General features: G+C 63.9%; 2 protein-coding genes across 7 annotated transcripts; one reads left to right on the forward strand and one right to left on the reverse strand.

Annotated features, from left to right (window-relative positions):
* Positions 1-6,084: 6,084 nt before the first annotated feature.
* Positions 6,085-12,740, forward strand: ICMT (isoprenylcysteine carboxyl methyltransferase). Of its 2 annotated transcripts, none has more exons than XM_070079375.1 (5): positions 6,085-6,372; positions 6,818-6,906; positions 7,544-7,713; positions 8,632-8,916; positions 11,340-12,740. In XM_070079375.1, the coding sequence occupies exons 1-5, from the start codon at positions 6,178-6,180 to the stop codon at positions 11,465-11,467; spliced, it is 867 nt and encodes a 288-aa protein (XP_069935476.1). In that variant the 5' UTR covers positions 6,085-6,177; the 3' UTR covers positions 11,468-12,740. The 2 variants fall into 2 exon arrangements, with proteins under 2 accessions (XP_069935476.1, XP_051712872.1); XM_051856912.2 differs by having other exon boundaries at positions 6,089-6,372; positions 8,632-8,849.
* RNF207 (ring finger protein 207) lies at positions 12,160-26,281 on the reverse strand. 5 transcript variants are annotated; one of them, XM_051856098.2, is made up of 17 exons: positions 25,492-26,281; positions 24,754-24,886; positions 23,435-23,579; positions 23,273-23,354; positions 23,114-23,189; positions 22,910-23,035; positions 22,509-22,555; positions 22,230-22,302; positions 22,072-22,140; positions 21,613-21,681; positions 21,423-21,520; positions 20,629-20,836; positions 20,344-20,529; positions 20,179-20,230; positions 19,811-19,928; positions 14,982-15,062; positions 12,160-14,568 (listed from the first exon to the last, which is right to left on the reverse strand). In XM_051856098.2, the coding sequence occupies exons 1-17, from the start codon at positions 25,680-25,682 to the stop codon at positions 14,517-14,519; spliced, it is 1,806 nt and encodes a 601-aa protein (XP_051712058.2). In that variant the 5' UTR covers positions 25,683-26,281; the 3' UTR covers positions 12,160-14,516.
* Positions 26,282-26,495: the final 214 nt, after the last annotated feature.

Here is a 26,495-nt window from a genome sequence, read left to right on the forward strand (position 1 = left end):
GGCTTCCCCCTCCCCCAACCCCGCCACAGGACCCTTGTGCCAGATCCGGGCGATCGGGCCCGCATCGGGCGGCGGGGCCGAGGCCGGGCGGAGGGCGCTGGCACGCGCCGGGCAGCTTTGAAACGCCAGGGCCGGCCGGGCCGGGGCGGCCTCTGTGCGGCTTCCTCCGGGACAGGGGCGGTGGCGGCGCGGTACAAAGGCTCCGCGGGGCGGGCAGGCGGCGCGGCCGGGCACAAAGGGGGCAGCCGAGTGTTAAGGGCTTTGTGCGAGTCCCACAAAGCGGCGCCCGCGCCCGCCCCCGCGGGGCCAAACTCCGGGCGCCCCGCCGCGCGCGGGCCTCCAGCTGCCGCACAGCTGCACCGCGGCTGGGCGCGCGCCTCGCCCAGGCGGGATCCCCCGCCCCCGCGTCGGGGAGCCTTGCGGGCAGCGGGGCAATTTGTCTCTAATTACAACCCCTCCCCATAAACCGCCGCCCTGGCCTTTCAGCCCGGCGCATTAGCAAACCAATGGCCCTGCGGGCAGCTCTCGCGGCCAACAGCGGGGCGCCGGGCCCGCCCCCTCTCCAGAGTTAGGGCCGCCATAAAGGGGCCCCCGGGCCGCCCCCTGCCCGAACCCCGGTACCCGCCGCTCCCGCGGCCACCACCCACCCACCCTCTGGAGTCGGTGCCTGGGGATCCCGGAAGCGCTGGGTGGGGCCGCTCACGTGGGTGGCTTAGTGTTTCTTAAGCAGTGGAAAATTGACCGCAAAATGCGCTAATTCGCAATGTTCTGCTTTGGCTGCGGGAGGTGAGCCCGCGGCGGCGGCGGCCGCTGTGCAATCCTCAGCTCTTGCGCTGGGCCGGGGGCCACGGCTGCCCCCATCCCCACCCAGCGCGACACAGTGGCCCTTCCTTGGGCAGGGGCCTCCCCGCCAGGGCTGTCCCCTCTACTTTCCCAGCCTCGCCTTCACCCTGTGTGGCTTTCCCACCACACGCAGCCCCTCCTCTGGCCCCGTTGCCCGAAGCCCGCTGAGGGTGCTGCAGGACCCAGGCCACAGGTGCACCCCACACCCCCACCCGGCTCTGCCATTCTTCTCCCAGCTCTGACGTTCCCTTCCTTCTGCCCTCTCCATTTCCCCGCAACTGGGGTTCCTTCCTCTGGGCAGCTGCTTCCCCACTAGATAAAGCCAGATCTTTGTTGGCTGGTGCCTCGGCTCACTAGGCTAATCCTCCGCCTGCGGCGCCGGTACTCTGGGTTCTAGTCCTGGTTGGGGCACTGGTTCTGTCCCGGTTGCTCCTCTTCCAATCCAGCTCTCTGCTGTGGCCGGGGAAGGCAGTGGAGGATGGCCCAAGTGCTTGGGCCCTGCACCCGCATGGGAGACCAGGAGGAAGCACCTGGCTCCTGGCTTCGGATAGGCATAGCGGCCATTTGAGGGGTGAACCAATGGAAAAAGGAAGACCTTTGTCTCTGTCTCTCTCACTGGCTAACTCTGCCTGTCAAAAAAAAAAAAAAAAAAAAAAAGCCAGTATTTGCGAGGTCACTGGAAAGACACTGCTGAGTCTCCCCAGAGTCCCTTGGGGAAGCCAGACAAGGAGCTCGTGGTCCACCCCATCCCGTTCTGTTTGCCAGTCCTGCTCCTGGGCCTTCCGACCTGCATCCTCTGGGAGGCTTGCCTGGGAAGGGGGTGGAATGGAGCCATTTTCGGAGGTGGGGGGGGGGCGCGAGGCAGCTGTCCACCCCTGTCCTCGGAGAGCACAAAGGACAGAGCTCTCTTGGGCCGCCAGGAAGGGCACGGACCAACTTAGAAACGGGGCTTATGCAAACCTGGATGTAGGCCACCGCCTCCCTGTCTATCTTTGGCACCTGGGGTCCCCAAGGCAGCAGAGAAAGGAGCACAGGTCCAGGAGGAGTGCTGGGGAGACCCAGGCACCCCCTGCTCACTCGGGGGTGAACTTCCTTCCGCACCTCCCGAGGGCACGCAGGGCCTCCAGGGCTGTCGGGACCCCGCTTTCTTGCACTGGAGAATTTAAGGCAAAAGCTGTGCCCCTCGCCCCACCACCACCACCCTGCCCTGCCCTCGGTTGGTTTTCTTGACTTTGGCAAAAGAGAAAATGCACGTTAGGTCTGGGGAAGAGGTGTGTGGACCCCAGGGCGAGAGCCCCCATAGACGTCCCACTGCCTGTTGCTGGCGACAGCACGTGAGGGCACTTAGGCTGCTGCTAACCGGTGGGCCCTGTGCACACCGCATACGGACACAGTGGAGTGAAGTGATTGCGTGTAATTAACTATTGGGACACAGCAAAAGCCCCGAATCACCGCCGCCAATTGTCTCCAGATGGGGATGGAGGGTTGCGATTGTTTAACTCTCTTTAGCTGTGTTGGGATCTCCAATAGCCCAGCAGCCCAGGGCTCTTCAGGGGACAAAGGCTGGGACTCCAGCAAGTGCGTCCACGCTGACCGGCCGGCCAGGCTTGGGGAGAGTGAATTCCGAGAGACCTCCTTTGTCCCAGCCCTTTGTGTTTCTCCCCAACTGGCTCTAATCTTTAAATATTTACCCGGCCCCTTTGTCCGCGTGTGACTTATGCATTTCAGGCTGACATGCTCCTACGCCTCATTCCCTGTTTCAGGACTAGAGCGGGGGCTTCCATAGCTCCAGCCTGAGCTGGCCGCAGGCGAGGAAAGAAGACTTCTGGGAGGTTGGGATTCCTTCCTGGGGAAAGCTGCAGCCACACTGCACCCCCCCCCAGGCAGCGGGGCCCCGGTGGGGCCGGGGCCTGTGAATGACTGGCAGCTGCGGGAGCCCCTCTCCCCTGGGAGAAGACACGCTTCCTGCGCTTCTCCACCAGGTCTCGGGCTTCGACGACACTTAGGGACGGGGGAATGTGCTCCCCAGGGGGAGGTAGCGTGTGGGCGAGTGAGTGCTCGGTTGTCTGCCCTGGCCCACCCCCATCCGTGCTCCTGTCTCCGGTTGCTCCGTGCCTTTCCTCTGCCGACCGCTGTCCTGCCCAGTACAGAGACCCCACCGAAGAAGAGGGAGCCGGATCGCGTGTCAACCTGTGACTTGAACGACAAGGTGGTTCTTAGGACTCTTAAAAAACAAAGCTGAGGGTCCGACCCCACGTGGGCCTAACCTGCGGAGGACGGCAGGTGGGGGAGGTGGGTGGGGGAGGGGACCCTACTGCATGAGAAAGGGCTCCCTTTGTGCCGTGCTCCAAGCTCCTAGAACAAAACACATTCAGGCGCTTATTTACAAGAAAGGCAGGGGCGGGCGGCGCCCAGGGCTGTGTGCCTCCCTCTTCTGATCTTTGGTTTGGTAGGTGTGTTGTCCACCCCGGGCCCGCAGCGCTGGGCACCTCGCACTGCTGTCCGCTCCGGCGGGGAAGCCGGTCAGCGTGTGGGGGTCTGTGCTTGTGTTTCTGTCTGTACCTCCGGGTGAGCGTGGCCCTGCGTGTCCGTGTGAGGCCATGGCCGTGTGCGCACAGACCGACGAGTTTGCCTCTCCATCGCTGCTCTTGCAGCCTTGAGCCCGACAGAGTCAACTCCAGAGACTTCTAAGAATTCCCCTTCAGGGTCTGGCCCCACTTCCTCTCTTTCCCCCTTCTCCAAGATGAGGTAGATGAGGATGTGGGGTCTGGAGGAGGTGATGGGCAGAGGACAGAGGTTGCTCAGGGTCCCTGGCCTGGCTCGCTCTAAGCTCCCGGAAGGGAGAATCCCTGAGGATAAACCCCGCTGACTGTGCCGAGAGCTTCCTGGGTAGGGTGTGGTGTCTGACCCGGAGTGACGGTGTGAGGAGCGCCCTCTGGTGTCGCTAAGTGGTGCTGGTGCAGAGGACCAGGTCCTGGTGTGCAAGGAGGCCCCGGGAAACCAGGACACTGGCCGGTAGGAGCCCGGGGCTCGGCCCCCAAGTGTGGTAACCGCCCAGGACGTCTTCACCGTTGGCACCGCGATTTGGCAACTTCAGCTTTTTTTTTTTTTTTAAGGTTTACTGATTTGAAAGGCAGAGTTACAGGGAGGCAGAGGCAGAGAGAGAGAGGTCTTCCATCCACTGGTTCATTCCCCATATGGCTGCAACGGCCGGAGCTGAGCTGATCCGAAGTCAGGAGCCAGGAGCTTCCTTCAGGTCTCCCACGTGGGTGCAGGGGCCCAAGCACTTGGGCCATCTTCCACTGCTTTCCCAGGCCACAGCGGAGAGCTGGATCGGAGGTGGAGCCGCCGGGACTGGAACCGGCGCCCGTATGGGATGCTGGTGCTGCAGGCGGCGGCTCTACCCGGCTTTTAAGACCTAAGTCTCCGTTCCGTTCCCGTAACTGAGTTTAGCAAATGTCCTCCAACTGGGTGCTCCCGAGAGCAGGTGTCGGTCATGACAGTGAAAGGAAGCCGGGCTCACGGCGTGACTTGCCGGCGCCACTCAGCGAGCTGCAGAGTCGGGGGCCTGCGACTGCAGCCCGGCTGTCCACCGGCCGCCGGGCCTCCCGGGGGACCTGTCCCTCATCCTGCCTCAGCCTGTCAAGCAGGCTGCCAGCCTCCCCCTCCCTCGCCCGCTCTCATTTCCAGCCGCAGCCGGCCTGTCCCGGGGGGGCCCCAAGGCCTAGCTCCAGCATCCTGCCTCCCCTCCCCGGGCTGCCGTCCACTCCAGTCCTTTCCTTTCTTGCCTGCCGAGCTCCGAGGTGGACGCATTCCTCCTTTACAAGGTGGACAGTGGTTTCTGGTGTGGGCAGTGTGGAAAGCAAAGCACATGAAGACTATAAAACCGGCGGAGGCCAGGTGCTCCCTGTAGAGTGACCGACTCCCCCCCCCCAGGTGAAGTAAGGGTCACACCTCAACTTCCTCTTTTTTTTTTTTTTTTTTGACAGGCAGAGTGGACAGTGAGAGAGAGAGACAGAGAGAAAGGTCTTCCTTTGCCGTTGGTTCACCCTCCAATGGCCGCCGCGGCCGGCGCGCTGCGGCCGGCGCACCGCGCTGATCTGAAGCCAGGAGCCAGGTGCTTTCCTGGTCTCCCATGGGGTGCAGGGCCCAAGCACTTGGGCCATCCTCCACTGCACTCCCTGGCCACAGCAGAGAGCTGGCCTGGAAGAGGGGCAACCGGGACAGAATCCGGCGCCCCGACCGGGACTAGAACCCGGTGTGCCGGCGCCGCTAGGCGGAGGATTAGCCTAGTGAGCCGCGGCGCCGGCTTCAACTTCCTCTTTTAAAAAATTTATTTACTTGAGCCGGATTCTGTCCCGGTTGCCCCTCTTCCAGGCCAGCTCTCTGCTGTGGCCCGGGAGTGCAGTGGAGGATGGCCCAAGTGCTTGGGCCCTGCACCCCATGGGAGACCAGGAAAAGCACCTGGCTCCTGGCTTCAGATCAATGCAGTGCGCCAGCCGCGGCGGCCATTGGAGGGTGAACCAACGGCAAAGAAAGACCTTTCTGTCTCTCTCTCACTGTTCACTCTGCCTGTCAAAAAAAAAAAAATTATTTGAAAAGCAGTTAAGAGAGAGGTCTTCCATCCGCTGGTCCACTCCCTAAATGGCCACAACGGCCATGGCTGGGCCAGGCCAGAGCCAGGGGTCGGAGGCTTCACGCCGGTCTCCACGTGGGCGCAGGGGTCCGAGCACTTGAGCCATCCTCTGCTGCTTTCCCAGCCCACAGCGGGGAGCGGGGCCGGAAGTGGAGCAGCCGGGATTCGAACCGGCGCCCACCCGGGAAGCTGGCGCCGCAGACTGGGCCGCCACCACCACGCTTTGTTCGCTGTGGTCCACCGCCGCCCAAGTCTTCCGCACAGGAGGCCATGTGGGCGGGGACCCCCTTGCGTTTTGGGGCGGCTTCCTGGACTTGCCCACGGCCATTGCTGCCCCGGCTCGCGGCGGGCGCTCGGGGAGGGACGGACTGGGGGCCGCAGCGTCCGGCAGCGGCGGGCGACGCGGGGCCGGCCGAGGGTGCGGTCGTCTGCAGCCGCAAAGTGTGTCTGGGGGCAGAACCCCCGCGTCCCGGCCCCGGCCGGGCGGCTCCCAGGGGCGGGGCGTTCCCGCCAACTTCGGGCCCGCGGCGCCCGGGGCGGAGTTCTCGCGAGAACTCGCGGGCGGCGCGCGGCTCTGGGCGGCTGCCCTTCCTCAGCCGGCGTCGGCGGCGCAGTGCGCAGGCGCGGCCGGCAGGTTTGCCCGGGCTACAAGCCGGCGCGGCCGCCGTCCGCCGCCCGCTCGTCCGCCGCGCTGCGCCATGGCGGGCTGCGCGGCGCGGGCTCCGCCGGGCTCCGAGGCGCGCCTCAGCCTCGCCACCTTCCTGCTGGGCGCCTCGGTGCTCGCGCTGCCGCTGCTCACGCGCGCCGGCCTGCAGGGCCGCACCGGGCTGGCGCTCTACGTGGCCGGGCTCAACGCGCTGCTGCTGCTGCTCTACCGGCCGCCGCGCTACCAGGTGCGGGCCGGGGCCGGGGCCGGGGCGCGGGCCCTTCCTCACCGGGGCCCCGCCTCCCCCGCGGCGTGCGTGTGCAGTTGCGGTTGGTGCGGTCCGCAGCTGCGGCGGAGGCGCGCGCCGCCGGCTTTTATGTAACTTCAGGTGCGGACGCTCACCTGCCGGGCGTCCCGAGGGCGCGGCCCCGCGGCTGCGAGTCCCGGGCGGGCTCCGGCGCACGCACGGGGCGCGGGGTGCGGGTGGATGGCGGCTCTTCGCCTTGCGGGGAGCCTCGCCTCGGCCCCGGGAGCCGGGCGGACGGGGCAGCCCGGGCTCGGGGAGGTGCAGGCACCCGCCCCAGGCCGCGCCGCTCAGGGATGCGGGGGCCTCGGCGCGGGTGGGCTCCGCGGGCCGGCCCCCCGGGAGGGCGCCAAGCCCGCCGGTGACCGCTGCCTCGGCTGCCTTTCAGATAGCCATCCGGGCTTGCTTCCTCGGCTTTGTGTTCGGCTGCGGCGTGCTGCTGAGTTTCAGCCAGTCCTCCTGGAATCACTTTGGCTGGTAAGGAGTACTCTGCCAAGTACCGGTTTGCAGCTGGGGGTGGCCGGGGCCGAGGAGGGGTCAGTGGCGGACAGAAAGAGTGCTGGCTGGCAGCGGCCGTCCCCCAGGGCGCCCTCACCCACCCCTGCCCGCTAGGGGACGCGGGCCCTGTGTGCCCGGACGCCGCTGGGCCGCAGCTTCCCAGCCTCTCCCGTCGCCGGCGGCTGTTGGGTCCGGCTGGCGCGTCCCCGGAGCCCCCCAGTCTGACCCGGGTTTGAGCCGTGGGTTCACGGTCTCGGGGTGCAGAGACGCCCCTCCTTGCTGGAGCGGTTTTGGGTTTGTCGGGTCTCGTGTGCCAGACTCCTGGTTAGGTTGGCGGTTCCCTCTCTCGCTTGTGCTGGGAGTGGTTATTTTAAAGCTGCTCAGGGCTCCCTGACTCGGGACGTCTCTCTTGCCTGGGACGGTCCAACACAGCCCCTGAAGACCCCGCTCGCTGCGAACCCCAGGGCAGGCTGCGCGTGGACGGCTGCTGTCCACAGAGAGGCCGGGGACCCGGAACCCCGCTGGAACTGGGGCCGCCCGAGCTCCTGCTGACCGCAGGTTCTGGTCCCATTTACTCTTTCTGTTCTCTCTCTCTTGAACTCTTCCGTGTCGCTAGGTACGTGTGTTCCCTGTCGCTGTTCCACTACTCGGAGTACTTAGTGACCGCTGTCAACAACCCCAAGAGCCTGTCCCTGGACTCCTTTCTCCTGAACCACAGCCTGGAGTACACGGTGGCCGCGCTCTCCTCCTGGATCGAGTTCACCCTGGAAAATATCTTCTGGCCAGGTGCGCGCACCCTGCTTCCTCCGGGGCGGAGGAGGGAGGCCGCGGGTGGGGGTGGGGCGGGACGGTGACATCGGGTCACCTTTCAGGTCTAATCTGCCAGCCTCTGTCCCCGCTAAGCCGTTTATAAAGGACGAGCCGGGTCTGGGCTTTGAAGGGAGGACGAGCTGACCTTTCGCTGGACACCCCGCACGTGTGCCCGGCTTCTCCCGGCTTCACACACAAGGGCGGCGAGAGTCTCCTGAGGGTTTTATTACCAAAGCCCCTCTGCCTGCGCAGCCCACCCTGAGACTGAACTTCCCCCAGCCAGTGCCGTGCGGTGCATGTTGCTCCGGGGGACGGGCCGGACACCCGGGCCCGTCTGCTCCCCCAGCTGAGCTCCAGCGTGTGGCCCCCAAGCGAAGGACCCCTGCCCCATGGGCTGTGTGCCCTGCTAAGTGGCGGTGAACAGCAGGACTTCGGGAGTGTTTTTTTTTTGTTTTTTTTTTTTGTTTGTTTTTTTTTGACAGGCAGAGTGGACAGTGAGAGAGACAAAGGTCTTCCTTTGCCGTTGGTTCACCCTCCAATGGCCGCCACGGCCGGCGCATTGCGGCCGGCGCACCGTGCTGATCCGATGGCAGGAGCCAGGTGCTTCTCCTGGTCTCCCATGGGGTGCAGGGCCCAAGCACCTGGGCCATCCTCCACTGCACTCCCTGGCCACAGCAGAGAGCTGGCCTGGAAGAGGGGCAACCGGGACAGAATCCGGTGCCCTGACTGGGACTAGAACCGGGTGTGCCGGTGCCGCTACGCGGAGGATTAGCCTAGTGAGCCGCGGTGCCGGCGGGAGTGTTTTCTTGCTCGGCTTTGGCCGGCGCTCTCCGACCTGCGTGTCTCGGGCGGCGTCCTCATGCCTGCCGTCTGCCCCGCTGCCCCGTCCTGCAGAGCTGAAGCAGATCACCTGGGTCAGCGCCACGGGGCTGCTGATGGTGGTCTTCGGAGAATGCCTGAGGAAAGCGGCCATGTTCACCGCCGGTTCCAACTTCAACCACGTGGTGCAGAATGAAAAGTCGGACACGCACACTCTGGTGACGAGCGGGGTGTACGCCTGGTTCCGGCACCCCTCCTACGTCGGGTGGTTCTACTGGAGCATCGGGACCCAGGTACCGCAGCAGGAGCGACGCTGCCGTCCTCTCAGTCTGTCGCGGCTGCATGAAGTCAGCTCGTTCTGTAGGTCAGGGTGAAAGGCTGTGCTCTGTGCCCCTTCCCTGTCTCTGTAACTCAGATCCGGAGGGCTGAGGGGAGGCGGGGCTCTGGGGAGCCAGCTCGAGCTGCCGCTCGGTGGCACAGGTGCTAATTAGGCCAAGGGCGCGTGGTCGGTCACCAGAGCCACGGGGTTTGCCGCGCGCCAGGCCAGGCAGGCCTTCATTTCTCGACAGCCGGCTCTCGATGCGCTCCTGCTCCCGGCACGGCGTGGCTTGGAACTTGGAAGACCCACTCCGGGCCCCGAGGCATCCCACTGCCCACGCGGGGTCCCTGAGTCCTGGGGGCGGGGTGGGGGCACAGGAGAGGCAGACAGCCACACGGCCCTTCTTTTACAATTCCTGTCTGTGAAACCTGTGAGGTGCCCCCATTAGCAGTCCAGACAGAACGGGGATGAATGTGTAACTTGCTTCCTGCTCCCCGAAGCGCACTGGGATGAGAGAGTGTTCATGCCTCTGACCAAGCTTGCTTTCACCCTGGGCCAGCGCACTGTGCGTCCTGGAACAGTGCTTCCCCCTTACTGGATATAAAACACTGTTTTTATTTTTTTAAAGATGTATTTTGTTTGTTTGTTTATTTGAAAGGTAAAGTAGCAGAGAGGTCTTCCATCCTCTGGTTCACTCCCCGAGTGGCTGCAGTGGCTGGAGCTGAGCCAGTCCGAAGCCAGGAGCTTTCTCTGGGTCTCCCGTGTTGGTGCGGGGCCCAAGCACTTGCTTTCCCAAGTGCATTATCAGGAAGCTGGATCAGAAGTGGAGCAGTCAGGGCATGAGCCAGCGCCCACGTGGGATGCCGACACTGCAGGTGGCGGCTTTACACACTGTGCCACAGCACCAGCCCCGTATTTATTTGAAAGGCAGGGTTAGAGGGAGAAGGGCCAGCGCTGTATTGCAGTAGGTTAATCCTCCGCCTGCAGTGCCGGCATCCTGTATGGGCACCGGTTCTAGTCCCGGCTGCTCCACTTCCGATCCAGCTCTCTGCTGTGGCCTGGGAAAGCAGTAGAAGATGGCCCAGGCGCTTGGGCCCCTGCACCCACGTGGGAGACCTGAAGAAGCACCTGGCTCTTGGCTTCGTATCTCCCTGGCTCTGGCTGCTGCCGCCATTTGGGGAGTGAACCAGTGGATGGAAGATTGTTCTCTGTGTCTCTCCCTCTCACTGTCTGTAACTCTACCTCTCAAGTAAATAAAATCTTAAAAAAAAAAAAGAGACATCATTGCCGGTTCACTCCCCAAGTGGACAATGGCTGGGGCTGCAGTAGGCTGAAGACAGAGCTTCATCCGAGTCTCACGTGGCTGTAGGAACCAAGCACTTGGGTCATCTTCGGCTGCTTTCCCAGGCACGTTAGCGGGAACTGGATCAGAAACAGCAGCTGGGACTGAAACCAGTGCTCGTACGGGATGCTGGCGCTGCAGGCGGCGGCGGAACCCACGGCGCTGCACTCCGGCTCCCCCAGCTCTAACCGTTCACGGCGCTGCTCCTGACGCGCTGAGCAGATTGCCCAGCTCAGTGGTGGCTGCACAGGGGATGCCTAGAACCTGCGCAGGCTCCGAGGTCACCCTGGGCCAGTCCTGCCTCTGCCCACCGCCTGCCCTCCCTAGAGTGGTGTGCGGTCAGCAGTGCCGCCTTCAGACTCGGCCGTGAGGCTGACCGGCTGCAGGTCGTGAACGGTGTGGCACGTTGCCGGGGAGACAGGCTGTGTGCCTGGCTCTCGTGGTGGGAGTCTCCTCTTGGAGCAGACGTGCGTCCTTAGGGGACGGGGCCAGGAAGCCAGCAGTGGTTGGGAGTTTGCTGTGAGTTGCACAGGACGCTTCTGGGAGCTGAGCGTGCCGGGCCTTGAAGGGCTCTTTGTGGCTCATGGTTCTTGACAATGGGAGGCCTGGGGCCTGCGTTGGAGCACACAGCAGGTTACAGGGCCGGCCCCTTGCGACGCCGGCATCCTGTGTGAGCACTGGGTCAAGTCCTGGCTGCTCCACTTCTGATCCAGCTCCCCACTAATGCTCCTGGGGAAGCAGCAGAGGACGGCCCCCGTGCTTGGGCCCTGCACCTGCGTGGGAGACCCAGATGGACTTCTTAGCTCCTGGCTTCAGCCAGGTCTGGCCCAGCCTTGGCCATTTAGGGAGTGAACCAGCAGATGGAAGATCTCTCTGCAGCTCTGCTTTTCCAATAAATTAATAAATCTTTCAATAAAGAAAAGAAAGTGGGAGCCCCTGAGAGTAACGGCGGGAGGCAGACCACGTGGACACAGGACGTGGCCTCGGGCTGCTGCCGGAGTTGGGCAGCAGAGCCATCTGCTGGACGCCTGTGCCCACGGGGGGAGTTGAGTGCGGTGGGCGAAGCTGCGCTCCCGAAGCCCCTCGTGGGGTTTCCAGCCTCACGGCTCGTGTCTCCCGCAGGTGATGTTGTGCAACCCCATCTGTGGCGTCGTCTACGCCCTGACCGTGTGGCGCTTCTTCCGCGACCGAACGGAGGAAGAGGAGATCTCCCTGATCCACTTTTTCGGCGAGGAGTACCTGGAGTATAAGAGGAGGGTGCCCACGGGGCTGCCCTTCATACAGGGGGTGAAGGTGGAGCTATGACTGCGGGCTCAGGACCGAGGGGCCGGCTGCGTGGGCCGGATTTTCTTACTCGTTTTATATGCCACCAGTTACTCTTCTGGAACACCCCTCGAGACCAGAAGGTCAGCAGCCTCAGGACCAAACGACCCAGCGAGCAGCCCGTCCCGCGCCGATCTCGGCAGTGTTCGGCAGCGCCCTCCGGTGTGGCCCGTGAGGTCCGAGCCCCGCGCCGGGGCCGGGCGGCTGAGTGACAGCCAGGACCCCGGGGAGGCGGGCTCTCCCGGAGCGTGCATTTACTGCCTTCCCCGTAACCACACACAGCACAGCTTTAACCTCTCCTCCTGTCCTTCCGCGCCTGAGCGTCCAGACGGGTTGAAACTCCCGCATCGGGCGCTTCTGCTCTCCACGTATTTAATCACATTTATCTATCTCTCTTCTGTGAATAGCAGTGCGAATTCAGGGGGCTCCCGGCGGTCCCAGCTCCGGCGTTTATCTGGCAGCCCTAAGCCCAGGCGCCAGGTGTGGTGTGCGGCCACAGCGCCTGCTGTCCTGTTGGGGACGGTGGATGGAAGCTGTGTCGCCTTTTCCTGTACGCAGGGAGAGCTTGCCGAATGCCTGCTCTATGCGGGACGCTGGGAAATGCTGCGAGATACTGCTCTCCATTTTTTATTTCAGGTTTTATTCTCAACCGTAACTCACATATTTTGTGTCTCGGTGTAAAATCAGTTAACTATTTTCGACATTCTGTCTCAGAATCTCATCGTCCTTAACACCATTTCAGACTGTCTTTTCCAAAGGGGGCGGAGCCTGCACAGCTGCAGACTGAAGCAACTGACTGACGGCTTCGGCCCACAGAGCCGATGATGGCGGCAGCTGGGGTCCCCTCGGTGCCGCGGGCGGGGCGGGGCGGGTGGTCGGCTTCATCTGGTTCTTTCTGGACTGGACAGGAGCCTGGTCCCCCCGGGAGGTCCTCCCGAGTGCTGCCTGGCCACGTGCCACACGGCTAGTGAGGGGCCGCCACGCTCTCCCTGCTCAGACCCCATCTGTGGAGTGGGGTCGGCACCACCTACCTCACAGGGTGTTGTGAGGACCGGGCGGACAACGTCAGGTGGTTTTAGTACTCAGAGGGGATTGGTGACATCAGTGACGTCTGCACTGTGTGAGTTACCTGTGCCAGATACCTAAGCTGTGTGTTCGAGAGCGCATTTTACCAACTTGGAAATACCACTTATTTCTAGATTTCCTGGCTTAATTTCTTCATGGTTTATACCAAAGAGGTTCACGGGTTCACTGATTCTGGTGTGACGCTTGGAGTTTGAGAAGTGCGCACGCCCAGCCACGGCCCCTTAAGGCCATGCAGGGGCCTCTGGCCCTGGCGGGGTGCCGACGCACCCTCACTGTCTGGGAGCTGGAGCCAGGTCTGTTCACAGCACGCCTGGCACGCTCCGCTGGCTGGGACCGCGCGCTGCAGGTGTGGCTGGGCGTGGGAGCCAGCCCAGCTGGCACTGGTCTAAGATGGGGCCTGTGCTTGGTTCCCTTCAGTGGCCGTGTGCTTGTCTTGATGATGGCCCTGGCTGGGACACTGGGAGGCAGGGTTGGGGTTTCCCAGTGGGAGGCGGCCTCACAGCGCGGGGGCCTGGATGTTGGGGCCGGCTGTGCCGTAAAGCGGGAATCCAGCAGTACAGGTAGCGGGAGGGCGCTCCCACCCTCTGCGGCCCCGGGCCAGCTCGGCAGTTCCTTAAGGAAGACGGGGGAGCTGCTTGTGGGTGGGATTTGGCACAGTCTGGACGTCATCTGGTGCCAAGAGCGTGCACCAAACGGGCCCACAGCTGGGTGGAGCCGAGGCTCTTCCGGCGTTGGCTGTCGGGGCCGCGTGGCCGATCTTACATGAAGAAACTCCAGAGGCTTCTCCCCCTGCAGGTTGGAGTGCAGATTCTTCAGGGGGTAACAGAACAAAGCCACTTGGGAGCAGCATAAGAGGAAACCCTCCGCGAGGATCCGCAGGCCACCGCCAGTGCCGTCGTGGAGGGAGCCTCGGCGGGGCAGGGGGCCAAAGGCAGCAGACCCGCGCCCCTTCCTTGGCGTGAACTGCTAGCTGCTCTCCAGCCCCAAAAGTGCACTTTGTTCATCCCTTCCAATCATTTACCAATCTTGGGGAGGCAGCCCTGGGCCCACCGGGCCTGGGCCCTCGGCCGCGGGCTCCCGTGGTGGGCTCAGGCAGTCCCTACGTCTATCCGGCTGTGGTTTGCTCTCAGCAGTTGGGCAAGTGGGAAGCTCAGTGGCCTCGCTGTGCAGCGCTGGGTTTGGGAGCCCCCGGGGCAGGCAGCCCAGCACCTTCAGGGAGCGACTGTCCTCCTCCACACGCAGACACGCTTATTGGGTTTTTTGAATTGGCTTTTCTTTCACAGATAACTGCTCATTCTTTCCGATCCTTAATAAAGAAACAAACCCGTCCCTGACGGGCTGGGAACCACGGTGTGGCTGTGTGGCGGGAAGCTGCGAGGTGGGGAACGCAAGGCCCCTGCGGTACCTGACCAGCCAAGTCCAAGCTCACACCCGGACCGGGTTTGTAGGGAGGCTGCCGCGGGGGTCTGTGGTGGTGTGGCTGCTCTGGTGGCTGAGCTCAGAACGGAGGCCCCGCTGAAGCAGGTGGAGGGGAGGGCGGGGCTGGGCTCTGCTCCGTCCCCTGCCGTGCTGCCGCCAGGCTAACAGGGTGAAATGCTGAAAGATGAGCCTGTGACGGTGACACAGCTGTTCCCCCCCCTTCCCCTGGCAAGTGTTTGGGAGCCCCTGGCTCCGGTGGACAGCAGCGCACGCCCAAGAACTGGGCCTCAGCCACTTTTTCTTGCGGGAAGAATGGAGGGACGTGATGGAGACGCAGCCCCCCACAGAGGGAGTGAGTTCAGGCAGCAGCCGCCGCTTCATAATCCCGAGCCGGTGCCGTCTGTCCGATCGCACCTGGGGTCTGAAGGCCCTCGGGCACGGCGCTCGTCTTCAGTCGAGAGCCCTTCTGATCTAGTTCACGAACGGAGGCTCAGCCGAGGCCACGGAGCCGGGCAGCAGCAGGCTGGGACCCAGGGAGAAACGGGATCCCTGAGCTTGCTTTGTCCTCAGAGAGGCTGGGCGTCCCTGACCCAGAAATCCAAACCCAGCGCAGCACTGACGTGGTGCCACAAGTGGAAGATGCCGCACCTGGCCTCCTGGGACAGGGCACAGTCAGAACGTAAACAAGCTAGAAATACCGCATAAAATCGCCTTCAGGCTCCGTGTGCACAAGGTGTGTGCAAGACACGGGAATTTCGTGTTCGGACTTGGGTCCCATGGCGTGATAACCATGTTGTAAACATGCAGATACGCCAAAACCTGAAAAAAGTTCCCAGCCCCAAACCTGGCCCCAGGCGTCTCGGATGAGGGAAGCCTGATGGGTTACTGGTTTCTGGAATCCGACGCTTGCCTGCCCTGAGGTTGGAGAGACTTTACCTGGCTGGCGTCTCCCCGTTCCTGCTGGCGTCGTACGCAGTTTGTGGATTTTCTGACTCGTCATCTGCTGATGCCTGAAACCTGGGCGAGAAAGTGTGGGTTGCTGGCAGTCGGAGGCCACGGACCCGGCCTGCGAGAGCCGCACAGAGGCGGACACTAAGGCCTGCCCAGCATGCACTTTTCTTTTTTTAAAAGATGTATTTATTTATTTGAAAGATTTATAGAGAGGCAGAGGGAGTTCATCCATCTGCTGGTTCAGTCCCCAAATGGCCACAACAGCCAGAGCTATGCTGATCCAGAGCCAGGAGCCAGGAGCTTCCTCTGGGTCTCCCACGTGGGTGCAGGGGCCCAAGGACCTGGTTCACCTTCCACTGCTTTCCCAGACCATAGCAGAGAGCGAATGGAAGTGGAACAGCCGGGACTCGAACTGGCGCTCATATGGGATGCGACACTGCAGCCTGGGGCTTTAACCACTACGCCACAGCACGGCCCCACTCACTCTCCTTCCTCCCTTCCTATTTGAAAGAGAGCACGTGTATCATCTGCTGGTTCACACCCCAGATGGCCACCACGGCTGGGGCGGGGCCGGACCAGAGCCAGGAGGAGCTTGCTCCGGGTCTCCCACGTGGAGACAGTCATGCTTTTGGTTCTTGAATATTTGCTGAGGTCGCATGGTTTGCAGAGGGCGGTGGGGCAGGGCTGTGGGTGGAGGAGGGGGCCTCAGAAATGAGAACACGTGGGAGAAGAGGTGGACACGAGGAGGCTGAGCAAGGAGGTTGCTGTGGCCAAACCAGAGCAGGTGGGTGGGGTCCGAAGCCTGGCTGAGGCAGCCACAGCCGACACCCGGAGAGGAGCAGAGACGTCCTCCCTCCCCACCCCCTGACCGGGCATTCAGCCCCACCCTGAGCTCCTTTTCTGCTCGCTGAAGCCGACCCTGCAGAGTGGCCCTGCCTGCCGGGTCCCCTTGCCCTGTGGGCAGGAAGGGGTGGAAACAGGAGTGTAGTGGCCACAGGCGCATTCACACTGCAAGCCTGCATCACGCCCGACTCCTGTGGCCGCTGCGTGGTCAGCACCCGGCACCCAGCACAGGGCTCCCCACCAAGGCCCAGCATGGCCGCCGGCAACTGCTGGCCCCAGAAGCTAGTTCCGCATGTGGCTGAGCGTGGACTCACACAGCGTCTGGTATCGACGATTTTGAGATACAGCAGCCAGTCCAGGGCAGGTGGGGGCTTAATTTTAGTGTGTGCAGTGTGCTGTGTTGAACCTCAGTGTAATGCTTGTGAAGTCACTAAAGAGGAACTGGGCCAGGGCAGCTGTGCACACAGGCACACGTGTGTGCTATTTTCAAGATTTACTTATTTATTGGAAAGGCGGAGTTAACAGAGAGAGACCTTCCATCCACAGTTCACTTCTCAAATGGCCACAACAGGGGCTGGTGTTGTGGGGTAGTAGGTTAAGCATCTGCCTGCAGTGCTGGTGTCCTGAGTGGGAGCTGGTTCGAGTCCCGGCTGCTCCACTTCAGATCCAGCTCCCTGGTGATGGTCTGGGGAAGCAGTGGAAGATGGCCCAAATCCTTGGCCCCTGCACCCACGTCAGAGACTTGGAGGGAGCTCCTGGCTCCCAGCTCCAGCTGTTGTGGCCATCTGGGGAGTGAACCAGTCGATGAAAGATTCCCCCCCTTCTCTCCCTCTGTAACTCTGCCTCTCAAGTAAATAAATCTTTTTAAAGCCAGAGTTACACAGAGAGAGGAGAGGCAGAGAGAGAGAGGTCTTCCATCCAATGGTCCACTCCCCAATTGGCCGCAATGGCTGGAGCTGTGCCGATCTGAAGCCAGGAGTCAGGAGCTTCCTCCGGGTCTCCCACGCAGGTGCAGGGGCCCAAGGACTTGGGCCATCCTCTACTGCTTTCCCAGACCATCACCAGGGAGCTGGATCTGAAGTGGAGCAGCCAGGTCTCGAACCGGTGCCCATATGGGATGTCAGCGCTTCAGGCCAGGGCATTAACCCACTGCGCCACAACGGCAGCCCGATAAATAAATCTTTAAAAAAAAAAAAAAAAGGAAAATGGCCACAACAGCCAGAGCTGGACCAATCCGAAGCCACAGCCAGGAGTCTCTTGTTCTTCCACGTGGGTGCAGGGACCCAAATACTCCAGTCATCTTCCACTGCTCTCCCAGGAGCATTAGTAAAAAGCTGGATCAGAAGTGGAGCAGCCGGGACTCAAACCGGTGCCCACACGGGATGCGGCTTCACCTGCTGCGCTGCAGCGCCAGCCCCATGTGCCCTCTCACTTTCCTCTTCCCCAGACTCGCAACGCTAGCAAAGGGACTAGAGCAAGGAGGAGGGACCAGCTGCCTACGATGCCAGCATCCCATACGAGTCCCAGCTGCGCTGCTCCCAATCCAGCTCCCTGCTGACGGCCTAGGAAAGCAGCAGCAGACGGCCAAGCGCTGTGTCCCTGCCACCCATACGGGAGACCTGGATGGAGTCCTGGTTCTCTGCTTCAGCCTGTCCCAGCTGTGGCTGTTATGGACATTTCTGGAGTAAACGAGCGGATGAGAGATCTCTCTGTCTCTCCATCTCTGACATTCTCTGTTTTTCAAATGAAATGAAAAAAAAAAAAAAAAGATCCCTGTCTCTGAGTCGCTGCCTGCTGCCCACCGTGGCAGAAGGTTGAAGGGTTAGTTCTGAGAGCCACGCAGTTGAGGACGGCTCACAAATAATCCAAACAGAGGCTTTCCACGCAGGAAGCTCGAGAAGGATCTAGAACCCACCGGGGCCTTCCAGCTCCTGGCCACTATGTGCAAACCATCTGGTCAAGGATTACCTCGATGCAGCCACTGTGGAAGAAACCTGAGCACACAGAGGAAATGCTTCAGGGAGAAAGCTTCCAGGAGAGGGGCTGGCACTGAGGTGCGGTTAAGCCACCACCTGTGGCACCGGCATCCCGTGTGGGCGCCAGTAGGAGTCCCGGCTGCTCCACTTCCGATCCAGCTCCCTGCTGATGTGCCCGGGAAAGCAGCAAAGGATGGCCCAAGTCCTTCGGCCCCTGCAGCCACATGGGAGACCCAGAGGAAGCTCCTGGCTCCTGGCTTCAGTCTTGCCCAGTCCTGGCCGTTGCGGCCATCTGGAGAGTGAACCAGCAGATGGTAGCTCTGTCTCTCCCTCTCTCTCTCTCTCTCTAACTCTGCATTTAAATGAGTAAGTCTTGGGGGAAAAAAAAACTTCCAAAAATAAAAAAACACAACAGGACCCTTCTCAGTGTGTCCATAACCCAACAGGATGTTGTAAGAAAGAACAGGACACCAAAAAAAGTGCTTGGAAGTGGAACACAAGGTAGCAGAAAGGAACAGAGCCACAGGAATGCCGGAGGATAAAGAGGTGACCTCCAGGAAAGAGAAGCAAAGCAGAACAGAAGATAAGTTGGGCGGCCAGCCCGGGAGGATGGGGACCCAAAAAAGTGAACCGAAAGACGCTGACTTGCGTGTTGATAGGACCCACCACCACCAGCATCCAACCTGGTGGACGGACGGCATCCTCGTGGTGTGAGATTTCAGAGCTCTGAGAGCAAACAGAATCCACCGGCTTCCACCGGGAGCAGGAAGGTGCCGAGACGAGGACCAGCCCCGTCACCAGCAGCCTGGGAAGCTCGCAAGCAGTGGCGATGCCCTGCGATGGGGAGTCGGCCCCAGGGGAGCTCTCGGTGGAGGACGAGGGAGTTTGCACACCAGTGCGGCCCCAGACACATCCCTTCCTCACACCACTGGGGGACGGGCACCACCCAGACGGGCGACGCTGCCGTCCCTCCGCCACTCGACTCCTGTTGCTCCTGACTCTGCCGCTGAGAGGGCCCGGTCCAGCCCAGGCGTGTCTTGACCACACACGCGCCGATGGCCACGTGCTGCTCCCGCCTCCATGTCCCGCTGCCGGGGCCAGCTGAGGGCCCCCCGGCTGCCTTCCAGGAGCAGAAGTGTGGTGCCGTGGTGCCGTGGTGACGATGCCGGCGGGGAAGACCAGAGCCCGTATCAGAGTCCCAGCTCTGTGCTAATTCTATCTTTCTGCTAATGGGCACCTGGGAGGAGGCAGGCGCTGGCTCAGGCAGTAGGGTCCCTACCAGCCACCTGGGAGACCTGGGTGGAGTGCACGGCGCCTGTCTTTGGCCTGGCCCAGCCCCAGCATTCGTGACCCTTGGGGAGCAGGCCAGTGGATTTGGGATGGGAGTGCTCGCTCCCTCCCTGCCTTTCAAATAAATAAGATACAGATTTTTTAAAATGTCTTCTGAGGCCGGCGCCGTGGCTCACTAGGCTAATCCTCCGCCTAGCGGCGCCGGCACACCGGGTTCTAGTCCCGGTCAGGGCGCCAGATTCTGTCCCGGTTGCCCCTCTTCCAGGCCAGCCCTCTGCTGTGGCCAGGGAGTGCAGTGGAGGATGGCCCAAGTGCTTGGGCCCTGTACCCCATGGGAGACCAGGAGAAGCACCTGGCTCCTGGCTCCTGCCATCGGATCAGCGCGGTGCGCCGGCCGCAGCGCGCCGGCCGCGGCGGCCATTGGAGGGTGAACCAACGGCAAAAGGAAGACCTTTCTCTCTGTCTCTCTCTCTCACTGTCCACTCTGCCTGTCAAAAAAAAAAAAAAATGTCTTCTGAACTAGTTAGTCTTTAAAAATGGAGAAGATAAACTGCCTTGGAGCTACCACTGAGATCCAGAGGCAGGCCGGAAGCAGAGCCCGCCTGCAGGTGCCCAGCCCCCACCGCCCCTCCAGACGCCCTGACTGTCCCCTCGTGGCTGGCCACACGCGTGCCAAGGGGTGCAGTGGCCCCGGGACCCCCTCACCTGGGCTCCAGCCGCTCCTTCACCTTGGCGATGGAGCGGACGTAGGGCGTGATGTGCTTGGTGATGGTGGTCAGGTGGGCGTTCTCCTGCTTCAGCTGGAAGAGGTCACGCAGCTGCGCTGTGGGGGCCGAGGCCACAAGGTTGGGCCTTGCTGGCCTCCGTCCTTGCCCTCGGGCCCACACTGCGGGAAGATCTCGCTGTGCCCGTGACCGCCTGCCCCTGGGTGAGGGCGTTCTGCTCCCGGGATCCTGACCGCGCTGCATCCTTGGGGCCGGTTAGCCACTGTGAGGCTGTGCCCAGTGCTAAGGGGCGGGGGTGCAGGTTTGTGTCGGGTTAGTGACCGGCATGTGGGTTAGCTCTGCTGGGACCTTCATAGATCTCCTGCTCGCCGGCCAGCCGCTGGTAGGATTCCTCCCAGATCTGAAAGAGAAAGTCGGGGTTTCTGTCCGAGAGCCACACGGCAGCCCCAGGCAGGTCCACGTGGGTCTGGCGGCCTGCCCCTTCCCGTCCCCTGGTCCCCTGGGAATGGCTACCTCCTGGAAGACCGCTCTCATGCCCTCCACGGAGGCGTACTCCGAGTCGATCTGCGCGTCCAGCTGCAGGGACCTGTGCAGGATGTCGGCCATAATCTCAGCTCTGATGAGCGAGTGGTGCTTGGTGAGGTCGCGGTGCAACTCCTGTACCTGGTCCTTCAGGTTCTGCACCTCCGCCTGCAGACCCTGCGCCCAGGGGCCGCCCAGGGCCGTGCGGTTACTGCAGGGGCTCTGGGGCGGATGCAGGAGTGGGCCTCTCCCGCCCGCAGGTGCCCGCGCCCTCACCCGGTAGGAGTCCTCGTAGTGGCGGCAGTGCTCCGCGAAGGGCGAGTCCTCGCCGTCAGCCAGCAGCACCTTGGTGCTTATGGACCGGGGCAGCGTGGGCTTTTGGACTGGTGACCGGGACACCTTTCTCACGGGGGAGGGGCAGCTGGGTCCCATGAGCACCTTGGGGCCTGAGCCCCCTGCCAGCCTGGAGAGACAGCCAGTGTGGCTGCGGCAAGGGGTGGGGGTCGGAGGGATTGGGAGGGTCTTCCCCTTCCTCCAGCCTCCCAGGGCCGCCCCCTCAACCCAGCTCTGGGGCAGAACCACGTGGAGCTCTGAGAGCCAGACGGGAGGCCACACACAAGGACAGCCAGGTGGCTGTGTCTTAAACCCCCTGCAGTCTCCAGTTTGCCGCCAAGGGCAAGTACATCGGGGTGCCGCCGGGGCTGGCCCCACTTGCTGGCTTCAGCCTTTCTCCAGACTCTGGGAGTCAGATTCCCGGCGGCTTCAGCTACTTCGGCGGCAGCATCGGGCCCAGCCTTAGGCATCCCAGACTGGGGGGTGGGGCGGCTGCGGCCATGGGTGGGGCAGCCCGAGTCCCCCTCCTACCCTGACCGAGCGCTCGGCGTCCCCGACGGCTGTTCCCAGTCCCCGCGGTTTCGCCTAGCAGCTGGCGGTCGCCCGCGCGGCGAGCACGGGACGGCGGAGGAAAGGGCGGTGCGGCCTCCCCAGGACCATCAGTCCACCGGGTGCCCGCCCGCCCGCCGGGTCGGGGTTCCTGCGCCCGCCCGCCCGCTCCCTCCGTCTCTGCTTACGTATTGGCGCCACCCTGCGCGCCCGTGGCTCTGCGCGGCCCCAGCAGCAGCAGCGGCTCCAGGCAGCGCGCGAACTCGGCGCGGTAGTCGCTGGCGATCTGGGCGGCGGGACGCGGTGGTGAGGCGGCTCCCTGGCCCGCGGGCGGCCCGACCCCGGCCCACCCGGCCGCCCACCCGGCCGCCCGCGCACCTTGCTGCTCTGCGCCGGCCTTAGGCGGTGTGGCCGCGTGACCACACGCTGCAGCCTCTCCATCAGCTCCTGTGGCCGAGGGCGCAGACCCGTGAGGGAGGTGGCATGGGGGAGGGGCAGGAAGAGGGCAGTGGCGGCCAGGAGGCCCCGGAGCAAGTCTGTCCTTGGCGTGTTACCTGGTGTCCCTTGGCAGTTCCAGCCCTTCGCTGGGACTCCAGTGGGCAAACCCGTCCCCACCCCCATCTACGGGGCGGAGAGCGGGACTGCAGCCCACTGTCCCTTGGAGGGCGCGGAGAGCTTGAGGCTTCAGGGTCCTTACTAGGACACCCCTGGCCCCCAAAAGGATTGCAGATGCTGGGGTGGGGGAGGGGAATGGATCTCAGCCTGGAGGTGGCAGCTTGTCCGTTGGGGTGGGCCCTCGTGGGAAGGGGGAGACCCGCAGGAGCCCGGGCGACTCACATAACCCAGGTCCAGGAACTCAGCCTTGTTGGCCAAGCTGAGGAAGGAGGAGCAGATGACCAGGTGGATCTGTGGGAGGGGACACTGCTCAGCGCCTGGCCAGGGGAGCGAGGGCCCTGTGGGCCGGGGCCTGGCCCTGCTCCTGCAGCTCGCCTTACCTGCAGGGTGGGCAGCAGGGTGGCCAAGTGGGAGAGCTGCTCCTTGAAGGCCTGGTCCTTCTCCTCGTATTGGCTGGGGAGGGGCGGGCTGCCTGGTCACCAAGGGGAGGATTGCCCACCCCACCCATGGGGGCCTCGGGACGGGGCAGTCCCCCTGCGCCCTGAGCCACCTGCCCTCCCCAGCTGCTGGACACCTGGGGGTCTTGCTCTGCAGGGTGGGCGTGGCCTGCCCAGCAGGGGCTGTGAGCTTTGCAGGGAGGGAGCCCCGCCAGCACTCACCTCTGCACAGCCTGTAGCAACAATGCTTTCCTCTCCGCCAGTTTCTCCTGGGAGAGACGCGGCTGCTGACCACGTGGGCAGCCCTGCCACCGTTCCAGCCCTGCCACTGTCCCACGACCGATGCCCGGGCCCCAGGCAGTGCTGGTCAGGCTGAGTATCTAACCCGGCCGGCAGCCACAGGCCTGCATCCCATGCCCGGGAGCTCAGGCACCTTCACCTGAAATGTCACCTCCCGGGTGCCGGCTTCCTGCCCTGTCCCCCAGCGGCGAGGCTCACTCCCAGGAAGAGGGTGGCTCCACGCCTGCCGCCCTGCCGCAAGCGCACCTGCCCGGCTGTTGCGGCTGCGGGAGGGACGCGGGACGCCCCGCCCCGCCCCTCTCCCCGTCTGTCCCAGCGCCCACCTGCACGCTGTCGAAGAGCGCGTGGATGGCGGCCGCCTCCTCCTCCGCGCTGCGCCGCACCTCCTCCACCATGGCCTGCAGCAGCGCGATGGCCTCCCGCGTGGCCGCCTGCAGCGCTTTCACGGCCTGGGGATGGGGCAGCCTCAGCCTGGGGGGCTGAGGTCCCGCACCCCCGCGCCCGCGCCCCGCGGACCCGGAGCTCACCAGCACCGCCTGCTCCAGCCGCTCACAGCCCTGCACGTAGGCCGACTCCAGGTCGACGCAATGGGCTCTGCTCTCCCTGCGGGGCGGCTGCGGGTGAGGCCGGGCGGGTAGAGGGCGCCCTCGAGCCCCCTCCCCTCTCGCCCCCCGCCCCGCACCGACCCCTGCAAGTCCCGGAAGCAGCGGATGCACAGCAGCGATTTCTTGTCGGTGGAGAACATGAGGTAGGGCTCGGCGTGCAGCGCTGTGGCGGGCGGGGGACGGTGGTGAGGGCTCTGGCTCCGCCCGGCCCCCGCCACACCCCCAGCCGGGCCCCGCGCTCACGGCACTTCTGGAGCACGTCGCGGCTGCGCTGGCCCAGGGCCACGATGTCGTGGCGCGCGAACATGCGCGCCCGGTGCGTCTCGTCGCGGCAGCGCGCGCACAGGGGCTGCCCGCACGTGTTGCAGAAGCACGCGGTCTCCGCGTCCTGCTGGCAGAGCGCAGGCTCAGACACCGCAGCCCCACGGCGGCCAGCGCGGGGACCACGGCCGCGCCCCTCCGGGGTGGTGCAGGCGGGGCAAACACAGAGAAAGCCCTTGGCCGCCCCGTCCCACCATGGCGGGCTTGGGACGGAGTCCCGCCTGTCCTCGGGATCCAGCTCCCTGATGATGGCCTGGGAAGCAACAGAGGGCGTTCCTGCCACCCACACGAGGACCCGGATGGAGTTGCCTGGCCCAGCTTTGCTGTTGTGGCCATTTGGGATTTGGGGGCGTGATCTTGCCGATGGAAGGTTCTCTCTCTCTCCTCTCTCCTCTCTCCTCTCTCCCTCTCTCTGACTTTCAAACATTTTGTCTACAACAAAAGCTGTCCTGTGTTGTGGAAACCTGCTTCACTAGTGGCCAAATGGGGATGCTCCCCCTGGCCTCATCCTGGCCTCATCCTGGCCTCGTCCTGGCCATCGCCCTGGCCATCTGGAATCACGGCTCAGCTGGGCAGGGGAACGGCGGGCGGTGAGGGCTTGACCTTTCCCCGTCCCAGACCCAGGGTCAAGAGTCGGGGGCTTGGGTCACAGCCTTGGCAGTGACCCTTGCAGGGGTGTGGCAGAACGACCAGCACGTCCTTACCTTGGCGTTCAAGGCCACTTCCTCAGGGCTTTCCCTGCCCCCAGTCCCTCGCCTCCTGCTGCTCCTCTCTGTACTGCTGGGCACACGTTCCTCAGCACCTGCCCCGCTTTTGCTCCTGCAGGCTCCATCTCTGGCCAGAGGCCCCCAGAGCCCTCCCCAGCCGTCCCAGAGCCTGGCCTCTGGCTCCCTCCCAACACCATGCTGTCCTCATTTCCCCTGGGGCGGCGGCTGCCCACTGCTACTTCGGTAGCACAGGGCCCTCAGCGGTCAGCTCAGGCCTTTGAGCCGGATGGCACTGCCACTGCTGATGGACAACTCCACTCTGAGCTGCAGGCAGTGAGCTCCGCCGGACAGAGTGGTCACCACGGAGCTGGACTTCAGTCTCCCCCCTGCATAATGGGGCCCACGTTTGGCATCCAGGCTGCCGCAGGGAGGCCTTGGACAATCCACTGCCAGACTCGCCTCTGAGGATGCGCCAGGGCGCCCACCGTGCAGCCCGGCTCCCCTGGCTCCCACCCCGCTCCCGGCCGCCCCTGCCTGCTTGCTGCAGTCCAGGTCACAGTTGGCACAGTGCACGGCCTCCACGCCATCCCCGGAGCTGTCCACCAGGAACTGCAGCAGCCGGTCCACCGGCGGGAGCCCGCTCGGCCCCTTCACCACGGTCTGGTGTCTGCGGAGAGGCAGCCCCAGGCACCCTGTCCAAGAGGCCCCCACCCCCACCCCGCCCTTCACATTCCAGGCTGCAGCTAAAAATAATGGTGCCAGGAGGTGGGGTGCACTGCAGGCCTGGGGGCTGCTATTAATAACGCAGCCAAGGCTGATACTCACCCTGCACTGACCAAGCCCTTGCTCAGTACTGGGCAACCCTGTGCAGCTGTGGGCTCACTGTAGGGTGTCCAAAGCAGCAGCCCCCCCCAAACACCTTCTCACTGCATGGGGCAAATTTAAGGCCACCCCAAAAGTAATGTTAACTCAAGACTTCTGAGACACCCCCCCAGCCAGTAACTGTCCTGACCCCTCCGGTGCCCCACCCTTGCCCCCTGAAGGCCTTAGGCCAAGATCCTTTCTCCAGGCCATAGTTGATGGGATCTGTGAAATGGGTCCCCGGCGGGGAGAGCTGCAGGGACTGGGTGCCGCCTCTCCCAGCAGCAGTAGCTGCCTGGAATCCGAGTCTCATCCTACCCACGCCTGGAGTCGCATCTGCCCGGGGCGGAGCCAACCTCGGCCAGGCGCCCTGGGGCAAGCAGTGGCCTGTTGGGGCTTTGGGGCACTCACTGGCACAGCGGGCAGGCGACGCGGCCGTCGGCGGTGCGGCCACGCAGGCAGCCCGCGCAGAAGTCGTGGAAGCAGTCCAGCAGGCACGGGCGCTCGTACTGCGCGTGGCACAGCGGGCACACGAGCGGATGGCCGCTCGCGGCATCCAGGGCGCCCGGCCCCTCCAGGGGCGCGAAGATAGCGCCCGACATCCGCGGGCTCCGCGCAGAGCGCAGCGGCGGCGCGCGGCTCAGGGGCCCTCCGCGGGGACGCCGGCGCCCTCCTACCTGCCCGGCCTGGACCCGACAGGACGTCCGGAGGCTGTGGAGCGGGAAGCCGCCGGGGCCCGGGCTGGGAGGACCGGCAGGGACCGGCGAGGGCCCGGAGCTGAGCGCCCTCCGAGCCTCGCCGCGCCGTGCAGCGCTGCCGCGGGCGCCGACTCCTAAAGGTCAGGCGGGACGGGCGACGCTTCCCCGGCTTCTCCCACAGCCGCGACTCCCCGCCCCGCGTCCTCTGGGTGACCCGCAGGCGACGCCCCCTCCCGGGGTGGCTGCTGCCTTGCGGCGCGGAGCGGCCTGAACACAGCTCCGGCCCCTTCGCCCCTGCCATAGAAGAGGAGCGCGGACACCGTGTTTGGGGACATCGGTGTCAGGCGAGGGCTGGACCCTGCCCGAAATGACTGAGCCTGGAGCCCTGCAGGAGCACCCTTGGTGCGGGGTCTCTAGGCACCGCCCCCCACCCCGGGCCACACTCTCCCACTGGGCTGGGGTCCCACCAGAGTGGGTCCCTGGCTCGTGCAAGGGCAGCGCTGGGCGGGAGTAGAGGAGGCGGAGCGAGAGGCTCGGGGATCCCAGGCCTGCAGTGGGGGTGGGGGGGCGACGCTGCACCAAGCGAGCAACTCTGGGGCCTCCGCGCAGGTGTAACAGGCCCGCCTCCCCACAGTGGGGCCAGCCTTCCGGGAACAACTCAGGCAGGTGTTTAGGGGACTTCCAGACGCTCAAGGCCCCAGTCCGGGGCCATCTGAG

This window comes from Oryctolagus cuniculus, chromosome 7, assembly GCF_964237555.1.
Source record: "Oryctolagus cuniculus chromosome 7, mOryCun1.1, whole genome shotgun sequence".
Lineage (NCBI taxonomy): Eukaryota > Metazoa > Chordata > Mammalia > Lagomorpha > Leporidae > Oryctolagus > Oryctolagus cuniculus.